The 24,923-nt window shown below is 46.2% G+C and overlaps 9 protein-coding genes across 9 annotated transcripts; 5 read left to right on the top strand and 4 right to left on the bottom strand.

The window, feature by feature from the left end:
* Window positions 1-3,069: 3,069 nt before the first annotated feature.
* Window positions 3,070-3,597, bottom strand: SERLADRAFT_402380 (uncharacterized protein; the record flags this gene model as incomplete). Its single annotated transcript, XM_007323776.1, has 1 exon — window positions 3,070-3,597. The coding sequence occupies one exon, from the start codon at window positions 3,559-3,561 to the stop codon at window positions 3,391-3,393; it is 171 nt and encodes a 56-aa protein (XP_007323838.1).
* Window positions 3,598-5,977: 2,380 nt separating this feature from the next.
* On the top strand, window positions 5,978-6,145 carry SERLADRAFT_402382 (uncharacterized protein; the record flags this gene model as incomplete). The annotated part of the gene is made up of 1 exon (XM_007323777.1): window positions 5,978-6,145. A coding segment is annotated over one exon (168 nt), but the record flags the coding sequence as incomplete, so codon positions are not given.
* A 260-nt stretch (window positions 6,146-6,405) lies between these two features.
* On the top strand, window positions 6,406-6,907 carry SERLADRAFT_402385 (uncharacterized protein; the record flags this gene model as incomplete). Its single annotated transcript, XM_007323778.1, has 1 exon — window positions 6,406-6,907. One exon carries the CDS (start codon window positions 6,444-6,446, stop codon window positions 6,759-6,761), a length of 318 nt encoding a protein of 105 aa, XP_007323840.1.
* Window positions 6,908-9,344: 2,437 nt separating this feature from the next.
* On the bottom strand, window positions 9,345-11,121 carry SERLADRAFT_418461 (uncharacterized protein; the record flags this gene model as incomplete). The annotated part of the gene is made up of 9 exons (XM_007323779.1): window positions 9,345-9,845; window positions 9,902-9,925; window positions 9,984-10,197; window positions 10,247-10,255; window positions 10,313-10,383; window positions 10,432-10,613; window positions 10,665-10,725; window positions 10,783-10,870; window positions 10,918-11,121. 9 exons carry the CDS (start codon window positions 11,119-11,121, stop codon window positions 9,637-9,639), a joined length of 1,062 nt encoding a protein of 353 aa, XP_007323841.1.
* A 4,335-nt stretch (window positions 11,122-15,456) lies between these two features.
* Window positions 15,457-17,328, top strand: SERLADRAFT_479442 (uncharacterized protein; the record flags this gene model as incomplete). Its single annotated transcript, XM_007323780.1, has 1 exon — window positions 15,457-17,328. The coding sequence occupies one exon, from the start codon at window positions 15,473-15,475 to the stop codon at window positions 16,730-16,732; it is 1,260 nt and encodes a 419-aa protein (XP_007323842.1).
* A 156-nt stretch (window positions 17,329-17,484) lies between these two features.
* Window positions 17,485-18,668, top strand: SERLADRAFT_411691 (uncharacterized protein; the record flags this gene model as incomplete). The annotated part of the gene is made up of 4 exons (XM_007323781.1): window positions 17,485-17,487; window positions 17,542-18,081; window positions 18,138-18,508; window positions 18,560-18,668. The coding sequence occupies 4 exons, from the start codon at window positions 17,485-17,487 to the stop codon at window positions 18,666-18,668; spliced, it is 1,023 nt and encodes a 340-aa protein (XP_007323843.1).
* Window positions 18,669-19,243: 575 nt separating this feature from the next.
* SERLADRAFT_364009 (uncharacterized protein) lies at window positions 19,244-22,413 on the top strand (the record flags this gene model as incomplete). The annotated part of the gene is made up of 14 exons (XM_007323782.1): window positions 19,244-19,440; window positions 19,543-19,670; window positions 19,749-19,820; window positions 19,880-19,897; window positions 19,951-20,029; window positions 20,136-20,296; window positions 20,370-20,657; window positions 20,735-20,886; window positions 20,950-21,008; window positions 21,060-21,162; window positions 21,220-21,254; window positions 21,329-21,540; window positions 21,617-21,766; window positions 21,879-22,413. The coding sequence occupies 14 exons, from the start codon at window positions 19,244-19,246 to the stop codon at window positions 22,082-22,084; spliced, it is 1,860 nt and encodes a 619-aa protein (XP_007323844.1).
* Window positions 22,380-23,373, bottom strand: SERLADRAFT_479448 (uncharacterized protein; the record flags this gene model as incomplete). Its single annotated transcript, XM_007323783.1, has 4 exons — window positions 22,380-22,790; window positions 22,844-22,985; window positions 23,037-23,124; window positions 23,178-23,373. 4 exons carry the CDS (start codon window positions 23,182-23,184, stop codon window positions 22,443-22,445), a joined length of 585 nt encoding a protein of 194 aa, XP_007323845.1.
* Window positions 23,374-23,510: 137 nt separating this feature from the next.
* On the bottom strand, window positions 23,511-23,950 carry SERLADRAFT_402397 (uncharacterized protein; the record flags this gene model as incomplete). The annotated part of the gene is made up of 1 exon (XM_007323784.1): window positions 23,511-23,950. The coding sequence occupies one exon, from the start codon at window positions 23,934-23,936 to the stop codon at window positions 23,532-23,534; it is 405 nt and encodes a 134-aa protein (XP_007323846.1).
* Window positions 23,951-24,923: the final 973 nt, after the last annotated feature.

The following is a 24,923-nucleotide window of genomic DNA, read 5'->3' on the forward strand; positions in this document are numbered from 1 at the left end:
GACCACCTGATCAAACGAGGGAGGGAGAGGAGTAGTTCCAATTTGGAACAAGTGAGTCCCAGGCAGTGTGTGGTAGGTGTAGCTGTAGCGAAGACGATGGACAAATGATAAGTGTACCCAAGTGAATGGGACAGCGATGAACATGGGCGACGCAAGGGGATGAACCTTCTCCAGCTCAAAAACTACCCACCCACGCTCCAACCAGGCGAGACGAGCGACTGATGTTTTGATAGTATATGATGGCAGATCGATGTCATGAAGATGGACCTGTTGCCCTATTTGGACCGGCCACCGGGGCTTTGCTGATATCAGCAGTGGCACATGGTAGTCAACGGATCGGCGACGGAAGCGGATAGGAAGTGGTGACATCACATATGGTGGGGGAGCAAAGAAGATGAGGAGGAGGAGACTGGAGGTGACGAAGAGGTGGATTAGAATGGGGATCCAGAAACAACCATTGGGTGAGAATAAAAAGGAGAGGAAGGGGCCCATGGTGGGGCTAGGCAAAGGAAGGGGAGTAAGGGAAACGATGAAGGCGAGGGCGCAATGCAATGTGTAGCCAGTGGCGACGCAAAAATTTGCCAAAATGCCAAAACACGGAAAGTACCAAATGGAAAGCACCGCGACTGGATTGCCTAATAGAGGTGGTGCTGATCAGCCACAAGTTCGAAAAGGGCAATATTAATTACTATTCCACATGGCACTGTGCCTGTGTGGCGCAAAGGCGAGTCTTTTTGAATATTCACTTCGTTATTGACACCTGTCCATGCTACCAATCAACTTTGGTGCATGACAGCGTTGACAACTCTCGCATCCTCGTACATATCGTCTGATATCTGTACGAAGACTTGGCCACCAGAGCTCTCGGTTTACTCGTTCAAACATTGTTCTTTCTCCTGGGTGTCCAGCCAGGGCTTTGTCGTGATGATCTTTCAATATTCGCGCCCGTAATTTGTGGTTTCGGGGAACGTATACGCGGTCAGCTAATGGGATTGGGTAGGAACTCGTTGCGGACTCTCTCTTGATCCAGACGATCCTATCCTTCATCTTCCAGGTATCCGGCTTCTCTTTCAAGTTCTTCTTTACTACGTCGTCTTGTTTCTGGAAGCTTTGACGTATATCTGGTAGGTATCCTTCGTTGTTGTCAAGTACTTCAAAATGTACGTCTGGGAGAAGTGTCTGATTCTCGTTATCGTTTGTGCCTTTAGGATGATCGATTCGTCTACTTAACAGGTCGGGCTTCGTATTTTGATTTCCTTTGACGTGTTCCATTTTAAAATTATAATCTGCAAGCTGGGATGACCATCGAGCTTGGCGTCGATTATATTTCTGAGGTTGACGGAAGTAGAGGAGGTTTTGGTGATCTGTGAAGATGGTGAAGGGGTGTTTCAATCCTACAAGGTGATGTTGCCATTCATCTAGCGCCGTCATGACTGCGAGCATCTCTTTATTGTAAATTTCATAGTTTTGTTCTGCAGGGGTAAGAGCTTTCGAGAGGAATGCTATGGGTCTGAATTTATCATTTTGTTTCTGGGATAGGACGGCTCCTACAGCGAAGTCAGAGGCGTCGGTTTCTAGTTTGAACAGGTCGTTGTCGTTTGGTATAGTGAGGGTGGGAGCAGTAGTAAGCGTTTTCTTCAATGTTTCAAAGGATGTCTCTTGTTCGTCTTTCCAGGTCCAGTCCACTTTTCCGGTGAGCACAGTGAGTGGTTTCGCGATTCGTCCGTAGTCTTTGACAAATTGTCGATAGAAGTTGGAGAACCCTAAGAATGATTGGAGTTCTCTTTTATTCTTTGGTGCGGGCCAGTCAGCAACCGCTGCGACTTTTAACGGATCCATACGGATAGTGTCTTTGGAGATGATTATGCCTAAGTACTCGACTTCCTGTTTCTCGAATTCGCACTTCTCTGGTTTAAGATACAACTGGTTTTGTTGCAGGATACGGAGGACTTTGGTGACTATTTGGCGATGTTCTTCGAGTGTTTCCGTGAAGATCATGATATCGTCTAAATATACAATAGCTTTTCCTTCCGTGATCAGTTCTCTTAGGAGGTGGTCCATCATGGTCTGGAAGGTTGCTGGCGAGTTGGTAAGTCCGAAAAACATGACAAGGGGTTCAAACAGGCCGCGATTGGTCCTGAAAGCGGCCTTGTGTTCGTCTCCTTCTTGGATTCGGACATTGTTGTATCCCCATCGTACGTCTAGTTTCGTGAAGTAATTGGCACCTTTGAGTTTATCGATGAGTTCGGATATGAGGGGGAGGGTGTAGCGATTCTTTATGGTAAGCTCATTCAGCTTGCAATAGTCTTGGACAGGGCGTAATGAACCATCTTTCTTTTTGATAAAGAAGAATGGTGATGCGTAAGGTGATTTGGATACTCGAATCCGTCCACTTGTTAGGTTCTCGTTAAGGAATTCGTCTAGATGGTGTTGTTCGTCTCGGCTAAGAGGATATGTTTTGCAGTCAAGACCATTAGCCTCAGGTATTAACTCAATTGCATGGTCCCAAGGACATTTTGGGGGAAGTTTGTCAAATGATTCTTTGGTGAAGACAGGTTCAAATTCACGGTAGATTGGAGGAACGACATCTCGGAAAGTGAGCTTTGACTTTGCCTTTTCGGAGGATTCAGCAATTTGTTGACTTTTAGTGGCAAAAGCATTCAATTCTAGCTGTGTTATCTCCATGATTCGTGTTTCAAGATCGACGGCTAGAACTTTATCCCCTTCTTCAGGATGATACTCCGGATCATCGGCAGGGAAGGTAATCTTGTTGGTCCGCCAATCAATTGTTGGATTCGTCAGTATCAACCAGTCGTATCCAAGCAGTATGCGTGGTGAAAGTAGGGATGCTACGATAACATCTATCAAATGTTCTTTCCCTTTCACATTGATGTGAAAAGTGTGAGGCAACGATAAACTATAACAAAAACTAAACCTGTCTCCTTCTGCACTTGCAGGGAGTAAGGGTTCAATGAGCTTGGGGTCGACAGACGCTAGTAAATATAGCGAGTAGAGGACTTTGAGAGGTAAGCTTCAAAGGTTCTTGTTGAGGAGTAAAGCGGGTAAATTCAGTAATAGAAACCTAAGGAGCCATACATGAATAGGTACGGCTTTATATAGGGAACTGTCCGTTCCTCAGACCGAAAGGAGAATATACAAAAAGTGGTCTGAGGAATTAATCAATCAATAAGAAAAAGGGAGAGTAACTATTGTACGACTTCTGACTTGATTAATCAGCAGGTGAGAGACTTGTACTAATAATAGAAGATTGTCACGCGTGGTCAGGAACCGTATCCTCATGATGAGGTACGATTCTAGATAAGGCATTATTAGTATTACCAGGCTTTACTGGGGCTTGGAGCTGGTTGGCGAGATGCCTACTACCAGTCCCTACCCAGTGTGCTGGCTGGCTGGGAGCGATGCCCAGTCTCTGATCTGTGATATAAAATGGTAGCGATGGTTAAGAAAGCCTGTGAGGGCTATGAGAAGTAGAACTGCAAACGATACCTCTAGCCCTAGAGCCAGAGGTGTAATGGGAAAAGTGTTCGAGAACCAAGACATAGCAAAGATAAGGAAATAATAAAACGGTCCTTACAAAGAGTGACATAGTGTGTTACTTTCTGGGATTGACCATCGGCTCCTGCGGCGTCAAGAGGGACGGGCAGAGGCGTAGTATTGAGGGTGTACTTGTCAACCAGGCTTCGATCAATAACTGAGTTGGTGCAACCAGAGTCGATAAGGGTTGGGACGGTGAATGTCTGTCTGTCGTCTATGGTAGTGACTTGAGAAATGACATGGAGGCTTCGTTTTGATGTGGGGTTGTGCGGCGAGGTGGAAGCATGGATGTGTTCTACAATATTCTCTTCGTCGTGGTTCTTTAGCATCTGTATCGCTTGCAGGGTGATATGCTCGTAGTGATCTTTATGGGCCCAGTTTCGTAACAGAGCTCTTGCTTTTTCTGGTTTCTGGTCTTTGATTCGTCTGGCCAACCATTCCAGTGAATGTGGCTTTGCGTAGGTTTCGGTTACAGCACGTAGATGTTGATCAACTCGTTTCATTGCAGTCATTGGTAATGTACGAGGGTTAAGTACAACATTACGGGTCAGAGAGTCCGTGCTCACTCCTGACCTTTCTGAAAATCCTTTGGGGGCGCTTCAATTTCTTTTAATGACGATGTAGTGGGAGTGTCTTTGGTTTCCTCCGTTTCCATATATTGTATTGCCATCTTTCCATGTGGGCAATTTCTAGCAATGTGGCCTCGTTCGCCACAGTTGTAACAAGTAACATTCAGGTTGGGCCGATGTTGTCTCTGCGTGTTGGAACTCCCAATCTCCATAGGTACACCTGATCCTCCAAACGTTCCTGCTGTGTTTGGATGGACTGCATTCTGGGGAGGTGGTCTATGTGATAGAGTATAATACGGTCGTTGTTGGATATATCGTGGTCTTCGCGTCTCTGTTCGCGGTACTGTTTGTCGATGCTGTGGTGGGGGGTAGTCTTGGTTCTGCTGATAACGCGGTTGATATCGTTGGTACTGAGTTGGCAGCCTCTGTTGAGGGGGTTTATCTCTCCTCCTTTCTAGATTAAGTTCTTTGTTTCGCTGTTCCCATTTCCTCGCTGCTGCCTTCCATTCTAAGTACGTGGTGGGTAGGTTTTCCTGTTGCGAGATACGATCACGAAGGAACTGAGAGAGGTTGCGGCGAAGGATACTGTGAATGAATAGATAACTTTCATCTGCGTCTGGTGGTAACCCTGCTTCCATAAGTTTGGATTCGAGTCCTCCAAAGTATGCATCTACCGTCATTTCTCGCTGTTCGTAGTTATGAAGGGCAATCTCTGCTTTCAACTTGAGATGGGGATCCAGGAATTCGTTATCTAATTCCTTGATGAATTCAGAGATAGTTCCCCAGTTCCGTGGTGCAAATAGGTCTCCTAGTACTGCAGTTTTGTTGTTGAAATTCGCCTTCCATGTGTGACAGGCGTCATTGGCTTTATCAGACGAGATTCAGGATAACGCGAAGAGGATTTTGGAGGAGTTGTTTTGGAAACTTCTGGGGTAGGCGAAAAAGTAGTTTGCCAGGGCGTTCTTCCAATCAACATATGTTTCCTTTTTACCGATGAATTCGAACGGAGGAGTGGCAAGGACAGCTTTGCTACCTTGATTCGTTTCGTCGGCTATTGCTGCCGCTAGATCAGGTTCAAGGTCTAAAGATTCCTGATCGAACCAATCGTCGGGTTGGTTTTCGGGTTCTGGAGTTGGAGGTGGGGGAGGAAAGTTTTCCGGTCCTGCTGATTGATACAGATCGTCGGGTTCTAGAGCTTCCGCAGCAGCTCCTAGAGATTGTGGGGGAGGTGTGTCAGGAGTGACCAAAGGATGGGGTTCTCGATAGGGCTCCAGTTTTTAACGGGTTAGATAACGGGTTTTTAGATAACAAGTCTTTCTAGATAACGAGTCCCTTTTTTATTTACTCAAAGTCTGGGTCAAACATAAAGTTACTAGGGAAGTCTCCTCCTTCTGCTTCTCGGGGCCTCCAGTATTCTACGCTTTGAGTAGACTCTTCACTTTCCGACTCAGTTTCGCTGCTAGATTCTCCTCCAAGTATATCTGTTAATGAACTTCCTATTTCTCATTCTATCCTTTCTGCGCAAGGTGCAAAAAGCTGTTCAACCGACGGGATGAGCGGTGTCTCTCCTCTTCGACCTTGGTAGGTGTAAGAGTACTGCGAATAGATACGAGTTTGTGGGCTATGGTTAATAACGGCCCAGAAATTGCTTTGGAGAACTGTAACAATAAAACGTTTGGGGTGATCAGATTGTTGGTTAACAACAAATGGGGTGAGGATTTCTAGGATCCAGTAATATTTGTCGACATATTCTGAAATGTGTCGAATATTGTCGATTTCGGTCGTGTAATCTTCTCCGTCACGGGATTTCCTCTGAGCAGTTGCGATGAGCTGATCAAATCGTGCTAACGCAGCAACAACTGATCTTGGACTTCAGGGAGGTAGAGAGTTCAGCGAAGTCGTGTCAGATATTGGACAATAGAGAGGTGGTCCAGATGATTGCCAATGCAGAAGTACTGGATAGGTTGGTAACTGACAGGAGAGGCGGAGTAGGTGTCGTAGTAGTCAGATGTAAAAAATGAGGACGGGATATCGTAGGTGGGTTCTTCGTGAGGCCTCTTCCTTAACACAATGCCGCAAAGCAAGGTGTGTTCGAAGTCGTAAGGGAGGAGGCGACTGGGTATGTCTGGAAAGGAAAGAGGGCGGATTCGATAAAGGTCGAGGAGATCTGGAATGTGGCTCTGCGAAATAAGTTGCAGGTTTCGTTCTTGTACGTTGGCTACTCCCTTCAAAAGCTTAACCCTCTGAGTGTTCTCGTAACTCGGGTGTACTAGGCTCTCGAAGTAGTTTATCAACGGAATTTGTTCGTGCCGCAGGGATATGAAGATTAAAAGTTCTCTCTGTGCTCTGTCGGAGACGTTGGAGTACCTCCTCGAGACTGCGAGAATTTCTCCTACAGATGGCGGAATGGTAAAAAATGGATTGGGTGAGAGCGAGTGCATCCTTTATGTCAAGGATGATTTCCTCGATCGGATCAATTGGAGAAGACGAAGCAGAGGAGTCTTGATACAACTCAGTGATCTGTTCGACCGTTCCTTCCGCGTCTGGAGTACGGGCTTTGGTAGGGATGGGGAGGACCGGGAGCGGTTTGTTGAGGGCTGCGAGGAAATCTCTCTGGTGTCTGCGGTCCGCGTCTGATACCCACTCTTCTGAGAGCTGTTGGGATGTAGACACGATGGAGGTATACGACATCGCTGACGAGTCCGGTTTGTAGGTATCTGATAATAGCAAAGAACGCAAAGATTTGGACGAGAGCGGTGATGGTAGAGAAGGCGTCCAGTTTGAGAAGACTGAATGACAATAGGTGTAGTGTTGTGGATAGTAAGAGGTCGATGACGATAGTGAGGAGAGGGGTAGGGATGATAGCCATGTGGAGAAGGTGATGATGAAGGTTTAGACCAGTGCAGTGGCAACGACAGTCTTTTTCAGGGTGTAAGGAAATGGTTTTCCAAAGAGGGGCTCTGGAAAAGGATTCAAAGGAGGTGAGTTCAATATTTTGTCAGGCAACAAATACAAAGCTATATAACAAAGCCCAATGCCTGGTCAAGTCCTTGCTGGAAGGCGGTGAATCAGGGTATGAGAATGAAGAGTATTGGTATGAGCGCAAATCCAAACTAATATTGAACTAGAGAACAATACATCGAGTATGTACCTCTTTATATAGTGAACAGCGATGGTCAGACCGAGAAAGGGAAGAACTGAGAAAGTGGTCTGACCAGCTAGCTAACCAATAAGAAAAAAGGAGAAGGTGGTCCGATCTATCGTATTTACTAATCGTATGAGAAAACCTATTGGTAAGGGATGTGCGATTGGCTGTATCAGTAAGCCCATGAGAAGGCGCTGACTCACAACCTTCTTCGCTTATCAATATTCCTCCAAAGTATTCCCAGACATAGCACTGGATCGTTGCTATGTCATCTGGATATCTTCTCGAGGGTCGACAACAAGTTTACCTCGTTGTAGGTACGATAGAACGTGAGTGTGAAGAGAGAATAAGAAGAAAAATGATAAAAGTAATAAGACACCTGCTGTAATCTCTAGTCCAAGGGCAAGAGGAGTGACGGGGATCGAGTCTGCTAACCACGACATGACGGGAATGCGATAAGAAAAATCAATTCCTCACACTGTGCATGGGAAAACCTTGGTGAAAGATTAATCAGCAACCTAGACTTTGACTCAGCATCTTCTCATGGGATTACTGATTCAGCCAATTGCAAATCCCTTACTAAGGATCTTTCCCACACAATTAGTAATTATGATAGATTGTACCACTGCATTCTTTTTCTTATTGGTTAGTTGGCTGGTCAGACCGCTTTCTTATTCTTTTTCCTTTCCCTTTTCTGGTCTGGCTCCCATTGTTTGCTATATAAGGAGTAGATATTTGATGTATTTATTTCCTTAGTTCAATATTAGTTTGGATTTGCATTCAGACTGATACTCTTCATCAACTTCACTCAGCTCCATCATCTTGTATTAAAAACTTGGCCTGATTCTAGTTGTTGTTATATAGCTTCGTATTTATTGCCTGATAGTGACTATGAAAAGTCTGAAAAGCAAAGTCAAGTGTTAGGTCACATGATGGATCACATAACTTGGAAAATGAAAAGTTGTAAAGTTAAAAATATAAAAGTCAAGTAAAGTAAAAGTTTGAAAAAGATCAAAATTATTATAAATGCTAATACTGTATTTTGACTCTCATAATCTAATAAATACTATCCATATTTCTTATTACTCACTATTCTTGTTTCACTAGTGTTACACCCTCAGTTGTGCTATATACAACTGAGGGTATGTTTATCTATAATATCTCTTTTATTATTGTTTAAACTAGTGTAGCCCTGATACTTTCTAGGTACATGTAACAACCAAGAGTTCCTTACTCTGGTGCACAACTCAGACAAGCAAAAGAGAGAAGAGAGAAAGAAAGGATCATGTTACAATAACACATTTTTGGACCTTTAAATTTCATTCTCCTCTTTAACCTTTCACTGAAGTTTTCTCACATTGTGCCATGTGGCACTTTCCCTTTTGTTCAAACTCTTCTTTCTTGCGCCGCACTACCTTTCTTCTTATTTTAGCTACAAGTCTCTCACGCAGTGGAGCTGGTCACACGGGCTAGGCCCCATGACATCATCAGCCACTGCCTCTATCAACTGTACAGTACATATGTACAAACAAACCTGTAGTAGTATATATAGACTAATAAGTCAAGGAGACTCCTCAGCGAGTCCTCCTGTTGTATCCTCACAACTAACTTGTTGAAGCCTAAAGGGTAAACACTCCCTCATCATTATCTCTATAGTTGGTTCTAGTTGTGCGCCAGAATAACAAACTCTTGGTTGTTACAGATCACCCCTTAGGTTTCAACAAGTTTGTTGTGCTAGACAACAGGAGGACTCGCTGAGTCCTTCCCCATGTATTGCTCCTGTATATATACTAAAATACATGAGGTACTATACAGTTGTAAATAAAGTTTAAAGTCTGATGTCTAGCATGTGACTGGTCACATGATGAGTCTAGATACTGGTCAGGTGATGTGTCACATGATGGTCATGTGACTATGAAAAGTCCGGAAATGTAAAGTAAAGTAAATGGTCACATGATCAGTCATGTGACTTGGAAAATGAAAAGTAAAAGTGCAAAAAGTGAAGCGTAAGTAGGTGCTGGTATGTCAATTGTAACAGTACAATTGATATGCTCATAATCCATAATTCAAAAAGGAAATTTTGTATTGAAAAAGACCCTTTTTTGCCACATAATGCTATGCATTATGAGCACATTAACTGTACAAACATTAGTTGTTCTGTATATGACTGAGGCCCTGATATTTCCTAGTTTCTACAAACTGTGCAGCTAAGGAATGAGAGCAACAGGTATGGTTTCAATGATCTTTCTTTTACATGGTACAACTAAAAATTTATCCTTCTGGGTGACTTCCGAATACATGGCATGTTACTTCCTTCCTGCGGCCTCTATCATCCTTACTTCTTATTCTCTAGCGGTCGGGATCAGTTTACCAGCCTCTAGCTTCATAATCCGCCAGTGTGTCCTTCGTTGTTTCTGCAATTGTGCGGTGCTTAATCCCTAGAATACGTTCCCCTTTGGCAGTATCATAATAAAGCAGGTGAACGGTGGCCGGGTTCGGAGTCCCTGCACCAGGAACGCCTCGTGGAAGAGGCTGCGACAAGCGAGGAGGAGGGTTTAATTCGTTCGCAGCATCAACTACAAGGCAGATAAGTGTTGAATTCAGCTAGGGAAAGGCTAAGGAAATAACGTACTAAAGTCTTGCCATTTCCATAGCCCTGTTTACGATGACGGTCAGCGAGACATTTTCATCATAGAAAATAAAAAGTAATTCACCAGTGCTAACGATGATACGTTCACCACCTGCGGCGGCTTTCTCCAGTGCACGAGAGTGGGCCTCGGCCAGGTCGCGCACGTCGACCCAGCATGAGCCGTTCGTTGCGAGAAATTCGTTGGTGACACCGTTGGATGTGGGATGAGCAACCATTTTGTACCAGGTCAAGGCAGACGTGTTCAAAGTTTCGGCTGTCTTTACATCATGAATCACTGGCTGTACGAATGATCAGTATCATATCTATACAGAAATAAAGTGTGCTGACACCAAAGACCTACTCGAGGGGTATTATGAGTAACAGTCAACATTATCGTAAATAAATGGCACGTACAAAGGGGGGATTCAACACTGTGAGATCCCACGCAACCTCGCTTTTGTGCTGGTTCCAGAACTCCCATGCCGCTACAGAATATTATTTACCAGTGTCCCAGCAGTATTTTATGGACATACATTTCTCAGCCAAGGTCTTGGAAGCTCTATACTTCATCATGTTGGGAGCGGAGCGTCCCTTCTCTTTGACTATCTCCAGACATTGCTCGTTCCAGTTGACTTCAGTAAACGTTGAGGCAGTTGGAACATCAGTGAGCACAGAAGCGCATGAGGAAGTAATGACGACACGCTTGACAGAGGATCTGTAGGGAAAGGTAAGATGGTAGACTAATGTGAGGTATATGCGCACTTGCCCATGTTTGAGGGTACTCTGAAGAATACCAACTGTACCGCGTACAGCTGGGATAATCAACTCTGGGAATCGATCCATTTGGTTAGCTATATACACGAGCAGCGCTTGTCATCGCGTACCATCTGGGTCGTCCGCGTTTAGGTGGAACGGCGAGGCTGTATGCTCAATAGCGTCAACCCCCTTGACAGCCTCATCGAAGGCCCCTTCCTGGGAAGTGTGAATATTTATAAGAGATCGTAAAGCGTAACGCGTACCTTTGTGATATCCTCCACAACAACCTCTTCGTGCTTATCACCATAAGCGCTGAACAGTGTCCTCAGGTATTGTGCCTTCTCTTCCGAACGAACTGTTCCACGGACAGCATAACCTTTTTCCAAGAGGTTCTTGACGACCCAAATTGCGATGTATCCATTCGCGCCAGTGACGAGAACTTTGCTGGGAGGTGCAACGGTGGGCATTGTGGATTGAGAGGAGTGAGAGAGTGGATGGGATAAGACAAGGCGAGTGGACTGAGCTTACTCAGGCTTTGTCGTTTAGTGGGTTCTGAGTCCGTGCGTAATGTGCCGGATTATTGATAAACACTATACTTGCCATTTATATCCTAAACCGGCCCGGTTTGCTTCATGTGAGCACACTGTCCTTTCGCAGGTTTTCCCTCCCTCTGGTACTAGTACAACATTCGAAATTTCGGCCTATGCCCCGTTTCTTGCTAAGCAGGACTATACTTTGGTGCTTCAGCACACAGTGAGCACCTGACTCTTGAACACCACCCTAATAGCACTTTTCTTCCATGCGGGTATACTTTGGTGCTTCAGCACACAGTGAGCACCTGACCCTTGAACACCACTCTAATAGCACTTTTCTTCCATGCGGAGACCGACGACCCAAGTCGAACGATGTTTCTTTTTTTTTGGAATTAGCCAGGTATACGTTGGGGCGCCTTGATTTTTGCGATTCGTCATATGCGATTGGGGATGTTATCCGATGGGTAGTATCCCTTTTTGTGGTTTTATATCGCTACAGTCAGCATCAGCGAACTGATACCCACATCTTAGCTCAAGGTTTCACGCACCTGTATAGGGCGGCTTAGCCTGATCCTAGGGCTGCGGGCATACCTTAACGCTGGTGTTGCACAACCTAGAGTGTGAGTGCCTTGTGTATCGGCTCTCGTGTCCACTTGGCGAACCGAAAGTCGCATGCTTATCGTGATGGCCCCTGGCTTAAAAGAATCGACGTCGCTGAAATGGAGCCAAATCAGCTTACTGGTTGCTTGGTGGTTGTGTCTTGGTATCTCTATAGTACAAGTGCAGACTAACCTAGCAATTTGATAATCTAATGCCTTCAAGAATGGCAGCCTAGCAATCCCATGCGGCGCATCCACCCCGTAGACCTATACGATCCCGTACATGGTGGTTGATAGCTTCCATCGCGGCGTTCCCTCAAAGCTGTTCTATTATGCCAACGTCAGGCGCTCACATCCAGGGTGAAATACACCCAACGGTGCAAGCAGGTGTATGATGCCGTGGTGGGACGTCCTGACAATTATTTAGCCAAAGAGCAGCGCCGGCGGACGATGATGGCAGACAATGACGGATGGCCTCCATGAATAGAGACGAGCAGGCCTGAATTGTGCAAATGTTGCCTGTAACTTAATCCAGGGCGTCTGCCATAATACAATAAGCCCCGTACGGATGTAGAACGGAGAACCCCACCAATCAACAGGCTGTCTGATGTGAGTCTGGTCCGTAAATACAGCTGAAGATGAACAAGTTCATTATAGTGTTCCTCGAAAATAATCTAGGTTCATCGAGCAGGCTGGATCCCAGTACATCAGTTTATAAATAATCTTAAACACCGAGGTAAGCCTTCTTAATTTTGACATGAGCTCGTAAGGTAGGTTTCGGACGCCGGGATATGAATAGTGCTCGCTTTCAATTACTGGTCAACTGTCAGTTCGTGTCAATTTGTTGGTAAGGAGAGATTCTAGAGAGCTTTTCTGTGACGGGCATGGTAAGGTCCGGCCGGACGTATGGATGGCAGTGGGAAGATGAAGTTCTGATGAGCATCTAGTTGAATGAAGTATGGGCTTTGCTTGTAGCGTACAGAGGTTGTTGGGAGATAAAGTTCTGTGCGAGGGCCTCTTGCCGGATGGGTCTCTTTAAAACGGCGGCGGGATTACGGAAAGCAAACAGTCAGCATGACATCCCCTGAATCTCCATAGGATCACATAGAAATCTGATCACAGACCTGCCATCAATATACAGCCAGTCTTGGTGAACGCATGATACACGAAGTGCTGTCGCTTTAGGGGTAGAATGCGAGGCTATGCAGGCCATATACTAGAATACCGGAAAGATGAAAAGAAGTCAGGTGAGCATATGGTTCAGGTAGGACCAGGGGCTGTTCCGTGATCTCAGCAATGAAGCAGACCTGTCTCGATGTAGGTCAGCGTCTTGGCTGCCACTAGATCAAGTTCAAGAAACGCTCTATTTTTGATTCTGGTACCAGCGCTGGCTCGGCAACAAGCTCATCCCCTTGCCTGGCTCTATAATCAGAAAGCAAGTTGCTTCGGATGAAGCTTCGGACCGCGCTTTTCGAGAGCTGACATGACAGACGCTCGATGATAGCAGGCACGAAATAGACGCTCTGCACGGGTGCAGAAGGTGCATAGGACGAGTCCGAGGTGTTTCTGAAGTGAGCACGGTGATCAAAATATTTGCTGTGCTATAAACGATCATCTCAGCATCTTGCACCTGTGCGGATGTCCATCACTGAGTGGAATCACGAGATGGCGTTTCGTTTCGCGGGAGGCCGACTATGATGTGGAAATAATAGGCATAGGAGTGAGAGTATGGCTCAGGTTGCACTGATGTTTCTCTATCTGACAAACACACTGATGGGTATTAGTGATCCTGATACATATTTCCATTTACAGGTTGTTGCAGATGCAGATGGTAGTAGGTTTGCGCATTTCAAAGCCTAGCGTACGAATCAAGCCACACTGAAAAAGCCATAGGAGCTCGGCCAATGCATAGCTATAATTTGTATACTCGTCAGCGACTTATTCATGCTGATGGATTAGTGTACCGAAAGGCTTGTGTCTTGCGTGGCTAATTAAGCAAGATTAACTCCGTTCAGGCAGGCCACGTTGCCGATGTAAAGGAAGACTCGAGTAGGTTCAAAAGAGGGTGTTCCATTGCATATTCCGGTTTATATCAGCATCCGCGGAGTAGAAAGGTGGAAAGAAGGTTGGAGTAGGTCTCAGAGTAGCACAAAGCGAGAAACGATGCGGATAGTATGAAGGTCACCGCACCTTCGAAATCTTAGGCTAGTAGGGAGCATCGATGGGTCTTTGAGTAAGAGTTCTTAGTTCCCGAAAACGCAAAACACTGCACAACTCGGGTAAGATGTAACAAGTTTATCAATCAGTCGCGATGAGAGGACCCAATCAAACACGAGGATATGCGACTATGACGGAATTCAACGCACAAGAAGAAAGAAAACGTGTTGAATAGCGCTTGGAGAGTTGATTTTCCATGAACAGAACTCGGAGTTTTGAACGCTCATGGAAGAAAACACAACAGAAGAAAGGCATTACGGAATATTGGATTCGCGGGCCGCTCTACACGGAGGTCATGCAGGCTGCTTCCAACCTAGAATTTGCAAGGCTAGCCTTGCAATAAGTTATCGAAACAGCATAAAGTGAATACGTACTGGCAGATACTATATACATTCTGGACGAGGGCCACGTCAGATATGACATGGTACCGCGGCCAATCGTTGTTGTGATGGGACATTGATGATGGCGATGACGGAAAAGGCCGTAGTATCTAGGTGGTTCCCTTGAGGATATTTGGGAGTAAACCAGGCATGAAATGGTGGTAAACCCGGCGTTCTTGGGATTATGGAAGAAGAACCAGAGCGTTTAGCAGAGGAGAATAAGAGGAAAACGCGAGGCGGAGGGAGTGAAAAGCCGCGATGGCTATGTTGAAAATCTTATCTTATCTTATCTATATTGGCTGTCATGACCCCGTGGGAATGCGCCAGTGCAGGGTCCCCTGTAAAGGTCCCGCTCAGAATCCTTTTGCCTCCTCCTCCTCCACCTTTTCCTCCTCAAAACGCGAGCTCTTTCTTTGTTTCCTCCCCCCACACATCCTCTCGGACACTTACCCCATCGTTCTCTTATACGCGATGCACCCTCGTAACATCCGTTTCTCTGTCCGGCGTTTCCTCAAAAGCATCCCATCCGTCACACCAAGGCTGCGCTCGAGGTAGGCGTATGTTTTCTTTCTGTCTCCCCAACATGGCAGCCAGCTTCTCGATTCGCGTCATATATAGAGACCTCGCTCGAGGAAGAGCATGATATAGTCCGTTGAGACGCGTGTGGCGACGTCGGCACACACAGCGTGCTTGGGACACAGCGGACGCAGTGTATTTTGAGCTCTCCAGCCTTCATCCGTCCGTCCTATTCATAGGTGCGACGGATGGTGGCGTGCACTACGGAGAAAATTTTGCTTCCCCGTGCGGTACCGCACTTTTGGTCTTCTTTTCTGTCGTCTTATTTTTGGCTCTTTTTCCATTAGCTTTTCAATTATTGACCTATTTTTTACCAGGCGTTATCCACCACGCGGTCTAGTTATTCCCTCCACCTGCTTCAGTCCTGCGCTTGACTTGCCATACCTACCCACTGAGCTATGGCTTCTCATCTTTCGCGAAGCCACATCCATGTGCCCCGACCCTCTCGATATATCCCTCGGCCTCTCTTTCCTTGAAACTTCCCCATGTCAAGTTTCGGACTACTATGCAGCCATGCAAAATAAGCGTAACCTAGCGCTTGTAAACAAGGCGTGGAACCGCCATTTGCAGCAGTTCTTGTACGAGTTTGTATGGATCAGCCGCGCCAGCCAGGCTAAAGCACTTGCTTTGACACTCCTCACACACTACATCGACGGTAAAGTCTCAAGCGGGCAGTACATTCGCCGCTTGCATATGGAGACACCTGGCCTGAAACGCTGCGCTCCTGATGATATTCGCACCATTCTCGACTACGCGCCATACATCGTCATTTATTCTGATCACCGCTCTGTCCGCTGCAGTCGCTACTCTGACCTTGGAGATCTTCGGTGTTCCCCAGAACAAATGTTTTCCGCACTTGCCCACCCAAACAGCAAACTCCGTCGGCTATCAGTTACCAATTACTGCGATGAGCCCTTCCCGCATCTGATGTCACCCATGCTCCAACACACTGCCGCCAGTCTTGAATACCTCGAGCTCTCTTCCTTGAGTTTCCCTCTCATCTCTCGTGATTCCCTCGAACAACTCCCGTCTGATATCGTCGCCCTTCCCGTCCTACAATCCCTCAAGCTTACACTCGATAACGTCACCTTTGCCGTCCTAGCAGCGTGGGACATGCCAAACTTGCGTAACGTTTCTGTCGTTTCGACTGATTTTAGCTATACCGGTCCTGGTTTTGCACAATTCTTCCGTGCACATGGTGCCAAGCTACGCCAACTTGAGCTTGGCCATTCTTCTTCGCTCATCGAAGAGTATTACCTCGCTTTACCACCCCGCCCCCAATCACCTATCCCTCTGGCCGAGTGGTGTCCCGAATTGCGTGAATTCATCTGCTCTGCTGACGCAGAATGGAACTGGCAAACCCCTGACTGGATTGCGCCACACGTCCTTCTCCCCGCGCATCCCCGAATCGAGTTTATCGGCATCCGAGACATCGATAAGCGCCTTGAAGATGATGCAAGTGCGTTCCCCGGCAATGAAGCCGACGACGCGCCATTCTTCCCTCTCGTTGAACAATTATCCTCCCTCCTTCATGCAGAAGCATTCCCTTCGCTGCGCTACATCCGCGACCTTAGCCGCGCATCTCATACCATGCGTACGGCCCATCCACAAATGGGAGTTATCAAATTCTGGGCCAAGATTCTATCACGGTGTCGCGAGCGCCAAGTATGGCTGGAGGATTTCCGTGGTATTAACATCACCCAGCGCGATCTTCAGCGCGCCGGACTGGCGCTAGCGCAGAACAATCAGGGAGCTTCGATAAACTGGGCATAATTAGCGGCTTGCTGTGCCTTTAATATACCCCGAGAGCTTGTCTCTGATATCGTCCTTCCATTTACTCTTTCTCTTCTTCTCTGTTTCATTAGATCAGCGCCCATCTCTTTTTCTGTGTGTTTCCCCCTTTATACTCATTATATGCCATTCATCACTGTCTGATCTATCTTCGCATTCCTCCCGAACGATTGTGTAGCCCATTGTCCCGTACTGTATCTTTTATACACTCATTCTCCCCAGAATTCTTTTTTATCCACATGTGCATCATTTCTCTTCATCGTGCCCCATAAAACTTTTTCCGTTCATGACTTTTCATGTGCTTTACGTTGTTATGACCTTCCTGCTTTCTTTGGATACCTGTCAATGGACGGTCACTTCAAATTTTAAGTTTCTAAAATCGGACTGCAGCATATTGGTTTTGTACGATTGCATCTATATTCTCATTGTAGTGTGTTTCGAATCAGACGTTTGAATAAACACAGTTGCAATAAGAATAGACTACACCTCCGTCTACAATTTGAGGGTGCTTTATATTTTGTTATCAAGGTTCAAACGTTCTCAGCTCAGCCATTTTCGAATCTGCGAATTTCATGATCAGCTGCGATCACGAAGTACACGGGTTGCGCAATAAGCAGCATTTTGCATTTTACTAATATTCCTAGTAGTCGCATTTGTGGCGGACACTTATCCTCTTCCCTAAAGACCTCTAACCACAACAAGTTCTCTCACACGTCTGTGCTACTAGTACGCTTATGGTGGGTAATTGCTATTGTTTCCCAGCATCATGCGTTTGACATACGATACAACAGGATGCAGACATCGAACACCTGGTGCTCTCAGGAAAACTCTTTAACCCAGACGGCTCTCGCTCGTCCTCCCCCGAACGCTCGCCATCACCCGATCACGGGTGGCACGATGACGAGAATCCAGACGACGATTCTGACGGGGAGCGCAGCAAGCAGATAGATCAGATCCTGAACAGTAACAATGGGAATGGGAACGAGCCGATTGGGATGGGCCCTGGACGGACGGGTGTGAAGGGGGTCATTCGCGATCGCTTTGAGGCAGATGCGTTGTTGGCTGCGCGTCGGGCACGGGCGATGAGGGAGGTGAATCGACGGATGGAAAAAGCGAGTCTGGGTGGGCGGACGTATCTGGAGGAAGAACAGGAGCGGGCGTGGGAGAAGCGGGTGCAGGAGGGCGAGAGCGACGACGATAAGCGGGATGTGTTGGGGAGGCGGAGGGAGGGTCGGTTTGGGCACCTTCGTGAAGTAGGCAAGGCGGGTTTTGTACCAGCCGTCGAGAAGGAGGAGAGGGGGGTGTGGGTTGTGATACACCTTTATGAATCGGTGCGTTGTTTTGTTCCCTAACTGGAGTTTTTCATGTCAATGACGCTGTTGCATAGTCGCTGGATAGGTGTTATGCTCTCGATGACACACTTGCCCGCCTCGCACGTATCTATCCTCAGACGAAATTCCTTCGTGCGCGAGCATCAGCATTGGGATTTGCCTCCACAGCAACCTCATCATCGAGACGAACGACGACTACATCGCATGCTATGCCTGGACGTTACGTAGAGGATGACGAGGATCCGTATGACTATGACGAGGATGAGAAAGCAGAAGAGTACTATGATGACGATGAAGAGGAAGAGCAAGACGTGGATACCGATATGCTACCGACAATGTTGGTTTACCGCGACGGTGAACTCGTGCACAACTGGGTGCGGGTAGATTGGGAAGCTGGTAAGGCTGGGGTTGAAGATCTACTTTCAAGGTACGTTTCAAGGTATACATGCGGTAGCAAGTATGCTTATACTTTACTAAGGCGTCATATCATTGGAGCACCCTCGTTAGGCCAAGGCAACTGCGGCCTCCCATCTGATGATGAAGATGATCTTGTGTGGAGCGACGAGGAGGACGTGCTCGGATCATAGCGTGCTCCCCGTTGGGCTTATGCCCTGAATTTTTAGTGCAACTTGAATGTTTCAAGCAGATCTAACGGCCCTCTTCCGTGGATCGCTCTGGGGTCGCCTGTTCTTCGCTACCGGTGTTACGGAAGTCACCCTTGAAATTTATCCTTGCTCCGTATACATGTAAGACAATCGTGCATAGTGCATTTTCATACGTACTGTAATCCAACACGCGGTGCAGCTACTATTCTCATTGGTTTGTGAGTCCAAGAATGAGCCCACTTATGTGTTCGGCCGATAAGAGATGAGATAATAGAACTTTTTATCTGATAAGCGCACGGCGTTATCTTGGCTGATTTTTTATCAGATAACGCATAGCAACCACGATCGGCTTAGTCAGGTTTCCTATTCACGACTCTTAGTTATTCCAGCATGCTTGATTAGCGCCAAACCTAGGTCTTCAGGACAGTCATATCCTTATCCCCAAGCCCTATTTTTTTATATTCAATGCCAGGAGGTTATACATTACTACCCACTCACCCACCAGGTATAAATATTTTCTTTTGATCTTCTATCAATGAGCCATTCTACAGCTAATAATGCCCCAAAAATTTGAACCAGATGAACCCACGCCTTCTCCCACCTCGTTGCACACGGACGACGCACACCAAATAGCTCTCGATGCCGGCCTTCTTGTTGCAGACACAGTTGAGGAGGACGCCCACATCGGTGTCAAGAAAGTAGAGGCCGCAAACAGGGTCTACGGCCCCTACGCACGATGGTTTTTGTTTATTGGGTGAGCACGTTCTCACCGTCGAACCAGCGCTATGGAAATCAGTCTTGCGAAGTTCCTAGCATCAGTGTGATTTGATATTTATCACTTATTTTGGCCTTGCAGACTTAGTCTTGCGTCCTATATATACTCGCTTGATGCATCTACGACTTCGGTATATCTCACATTCGCCACCTCGAGCTTCGGAGAGCACAGCCTCATCAGCTCAATTCAGGTCGCTCAGTCCCTCATCAGTGAGTCGAACACTGCGATGCTTCCTTAAATAGTTCTATGCGACTAAACGTGTCTGCATATACCCTTCATTTCTGAAGTCGCTGTTGGTAAACCCGTCATCGCAAAGGTTGCAGACGTCTCTTCACGTGGATCTGCTTACGTTGGAGTCCGTAAGTGCCATCTTCATCATTCTAACTGTCAGATATTGATCGCTTCGAATTCCCTGCAGTTTGTTTCTATGTAGTCGGTGTGTCTCGCACTATTCGGGTCGCAATCTCTCGCTGAAAATTTATATTCAAGGCTACACGGTGATTGCAACTGCTCCAAATGTCGGCACAATAGCGGGTGGCATCATCATCTATGCTGTGTATGTCTTTCTGTCCATGACTCTGTTCGCGATCTCACCGATCCTCCTGATTTTTTCCCAGTGGCTACACGTGAGTCGCTGTTTCCTTATAGTTCAAATGCCACTAACGTAAATTCAGTGGTCTACAACTTCTTACTCAGATTATAATCGCAGATATCACTACACTTGCCTGGCGTGGCCTTGTTGCGTCCCTCGTTTCTGCACCTTTCCTCCTCAATGCATTTGTTGGGTCGAACATATCCGCAGCAGTCATCGAAACGATAGGTTGGAGGTGGGGATGTACGTGCTCTAAACGTTTTTTCAGTTTGTATTGCACGCCTCATCGGCATACTTGGTTCGTATTCTTCTCTAGATGGGATGTTTGCACTATTGGTTCCCGCCGCCCTTTCTCCACTTATAATTACGCTTCTCTGGGCAGAAAATAAAGCCAAGAAGCTTGGCATCGTCGATGCTCTTATTTCGGATTCCCACAATCGCTCACGATCTCGAAGCCCTGCTCGACCACTTACCCGCACCCGTCGCATCCTTCAAGTCGCCGAACAGCTCGATGCCGTTGGTCTTGCACTACTTGGAGCTTCCATCTCACTCATCCTCCTCCCCCTGACGCTCAGTCAATCTGTGCATGGTAGTTGGAAGAACGGTATGCAGTAGTCTGATCTGTGAAACGACACTATTCGAGCTCATGTCTTGTGATACTATTGTCTTCTATGATAACAGGATCCATCATCGCGATGCTCACCGTGGGCTGCGGCTTGCTGATTGCCTTTGCCGTGTGGGATTTGCGTTATGCCAGCAGACCTGTTATTGCTCCACGCTTCGTCCGTAACAGGAGTGTTGTTTTTGCATCCTTTATCGGGTTTTTCGACTTTGTAAGTGCCCTCCAGTTCCCCTGTTATCCGGTTAAAGTCTTTACTTGGATGCTCGTTTGTCAGATGTCATACTATCTGACGTTTGTCTACCTCTATTCGTTTGTCCTCGTTGTGAAGCCATGGTATTTCCAGCACCTCTGCACTTCACAGCCCACGCTAATATACATTGACAGGTCCCTCGTCAACGCCACATATTTTATGCAGGCACAGACCGTTGCACTCACGCTGTTTGGCATTATCGCTGGACTTAGCATGAGATTCCTCCACCGATACAAGGTGAATTTTCTTAGTAAAACTCGTCTTTCTTGCCAGTTTTGACGATAAAATCTCTAGTATGTATTGATATTCGGTCTTTTCGTTCGCCTTGCGTAAGCCCATCTACTCGTTGATTGCTGACATCCTCACCAAATTGCTACGTTCTATTTTTATCACTATTTGACAGCGGGGTAGGAATGATGCTACATTCTCGCGGCGCCAATGGATCGGATGCAGAACTGGTGTGGACACAAATATTACAAGGTATGGGTGGTGGACTGGCCGCCGTGTCTGCACAGGTCGGTGCACAAGCTGCAGTCCCACACGCGGATGTGGCTATGGTCACTGCGATTGTACTTCTGTTGACGGAAATTGGGGGTGCTGTTGGTAATGGTATTGGTGAGTTTTCCCTTTTCAAGATACCCTGTTCCCCGAACGCTTTGATGTCTTATAATTCATGCCACATCACATGCAGCTGGTGCTATATGGGCGAACACAATGCCAGCAAACCTCGAGAAATACCTCCCATTCCTGTCCGACGATCAACGTGCAAAGTTATTTGGAAGTATCACTTCCGTAACTTCAACTCCGCGAGGTGATCCAGTACGCGAGGGAGTCATCTTAGGTGAGAGAAAGCTTCGACATATATATGTTACAGATCTAACGATTGCATTTTTCATGTGTGAACGATTGACTTGTTGCGGTGATTTTGCGGTCTTGATTCCGAATTTTGACAGCTTATGATGACACCATGAAGATCATGGTGATAGCAGCCACTATCCTAAGCGTGGTCCCAATTCTTCTCGCATTTGCTATGCCTAATTGGTACCTTGGGGACGGTCAAAACGCTATTGACGCCGCCAACCTCGTAGGACATTCGTGCGATGTCAACGGGGACAATGACGAAGATGCGCTTTCTGACGATACGGGTCGAGAGGTATAGATGGTGAAGCCACTGGGACTCTCCACGGACGTTAGGTCCGGAATGACGACATAGATGGCACGAGATAGCACTTAGTTAGTGAAGTCCCTCGTTTTTGACGACTTCCACAACCCTATGGCAAACTTCGTTCGACTTTGCTTTAGTAATAATCAGTAGTAAACCGGTATGTACTTTCTGCGCTTTGTTGTTTGTCTTGACCACCTCGCTATGTATAATCAATCAACACTTGAAATGCACAATATACAACTTGCACTCCGAACGATGTATAAGCGCTGTTTCCGCTGTGATTTGTGTCTGTAACCTCACGAAATGTGTATATCAAATAGCCAGAATATCGTGTAGAGAAAGCCTAAGGTCCCTACCCGGCGTCCCTTGAAATACCATGCATCTTCTGTCTAATCATGTCTCTTGCCCGGCGATTGATATCCGAAGCCTCTTGGGTATCTGGAAATCCAATGTCCCAATAACCTGGTGGAGTCTTGGGTCTATACCAATGATGACGATGCCTCGAAATCGCTTGTTTATGTCGCGTGATTTCCTCTTCTTGTACTTGCTCCATGGATCCACTAGCTCCGACATTTGTAGCATATGTATCGGTCTGTCTGTGCTTGCATAAAGGCTTTGTGGTAGGAATCGAGTTTGGAGAGGGTGATCTCCACATGGGTTGCTGCAGTCTTGGTGGGAGAGGACCTACACCTGCATAATACTGAGAAGATCGTTGGGTCGACTTTTTACTGAGGATTACGAGAAAGGACGTACATCACGACAACACTCGCAGTCATCTCCCAGTAGCTGTTTCCTTTGCTCTTTATTCCGCACGGTTTCGTATCGATCATAATTTGGTTCGTGATTTTCATCTTCACGACTAACAGGTCTGTTGGTATCGGGGTCTTCGCAGGTCCTAGGCGACCTATTCCATTTACCAATAGAAGTGCAGTAAGGAAAGACTTACGAAACTCGCGCGTATCTGCCCCTTCCTTTATATCGCTTGTAATCATTAAGCCGAGGCGAGTTGTCTTCAAGGGGTGTTATATTACTTTCTAAAGAACACGCTATTTAGCATCCTGATAGATCCATATATGCGTACACTTGCCACTCATTTTCTGTTGCTTTACACTCGTTGACAAGTCCTCTACTGGATCTTCTAGCTTGATAGCATGTGGAGATGATAGTTTAATATATGTAGGGAAGCTAGTATTGCCGTTAGATATTTTCGTTTGTAGAGGGTCCCTTGTACGAGCTGAAGTCGCGGGAGTATTTGGAGTTGAATGAGATTCCGTGGTGAACTCAAATGACTTCCGTATGCACAACGCTGGGATGGTATAGCTCCAACTTTAAGTGCTGTAAACACGGGAAGGAATGAACCCACCAGATGATTGAGACGGTAACGATTTCCTCCGAGCGTGCCCAGCCAATATGTTTCTCGCCAACGAAACAGCGTCATTATCTACGGGCTGAAGGATATTCTCATGAAGCCTGGATTATACAAAGATAGAAATGAGCAGACCTTCTCCAATTCCATGCTATCCTCATCCTCTTCATCCTCAAACGCATCTACATTAGGTCCCATTTCTTCAAATCGTTTACGCTTTCCATGCACTCTAGAGTCTTTATGCGCGTCAAGGGGACGCCGTGCTCTATCTTCTTTATCATCCGCGTACATCAATCTTTTAAAATCCCTCCATTTCTTGTAATCCAGTTTGTATCGTGCCGCAGCTCTTTCTTTGGCTTCCAAAAGGGCGTCGTAACGACGCTGCAGTTCCGACAGCTCGAATTGCAGGGAAGAAACTTGGGTTTGCAGATTATTTACTGATGTAGACGATTGGTGAGCGTCGTCAGGTTTAGACGACATCTCAGTAGGAGTTTCCACTAATCCAAGAGTCATGGTCATAGTGGTGGCAAATATTAGTAGTCATCCAAGTCACGTGACACCTCTCAGATGTCTTTTCACCTTTCAAAACCACCTCCATCATACTATTCCTGGACCCGTAGGATCCAGGTTTCCAGAATTCAGTTGTCGCGAGCGCATTGTTAAGACAGGCCGACGCCATCACATGATGTGACTTGGCCTGTGACGGTCAGCAACGAGATCATCAACATAAACTCTTTGGTCATCCAAAGCTCTAAGGCTCATCTTTGCCACAAAAAACCTATCTCTTCTTGCACAATGCAAAACAAAAATTATAAATCACTTGATTTAAACGAGAACGTAGCATTTCTCTGGTTTGTCTTGAAGTGTAACACTTTTTGTCATATTTCTGTTTTTTCTATGTAAATATAACAAATCAAATATGATAATAAGCACATGTACTACATTCATCTTTATTGGTAACCCTTACTTTAATAAGCGATTTTGCTAGCGTTAATGTACCAGTGATAATGAAATAATGTATCTTCAATAATGCACTGTAGAACGCGAGATGTCAGGTCCAGGTCTTGCCCCGGAGGGCTATGATATGATTCATAGACCAATTGGAAAGGGTAAAATCAAAACAAACTCTTGTATATCCCAGCGCAAGATGTGTTGTCACATTTGTCAGGCAATCTAAGATGATTCAAGGTGAAGGAGGAAGTACCTCAAAATTTGGTGAGTGCAGCCTGGGACTGGGTCACTCGGGTGACTCGCATGAAAGCTAAGTCTCAAAAACCTACTGCTATAGCTAAAAAGTTATACACTCCAAAGATTTTAAATTGGCCTCTCAAAGCATCTTGGTATTCTTACTATCTTAAGTTTGGATATCATTCGCGTGCTTAGCATAAATTTACACATTGATTCATATTGGTTTTCATATCAATAACTTGGTAGGCCAAAGGAGACTTGTCATCATATCCAGTTGCG

Source organism: Serpula lacrymans (assembly GCF_000218685.1).
Source record: "Serpula lacrymans var. lacrymans S7.9 unplaced genomic scaffold SERLAscaffold_16, whole genome shotgun sequence".
In the NCBI taxonomy this organism is placed as follows: domain Eukaryota; kingdom Fungi; phylum Basidiomycota; class Agaricomycetes; order Boletales; family Serpulaceae; genus Serpula; species Serpula lacrymans.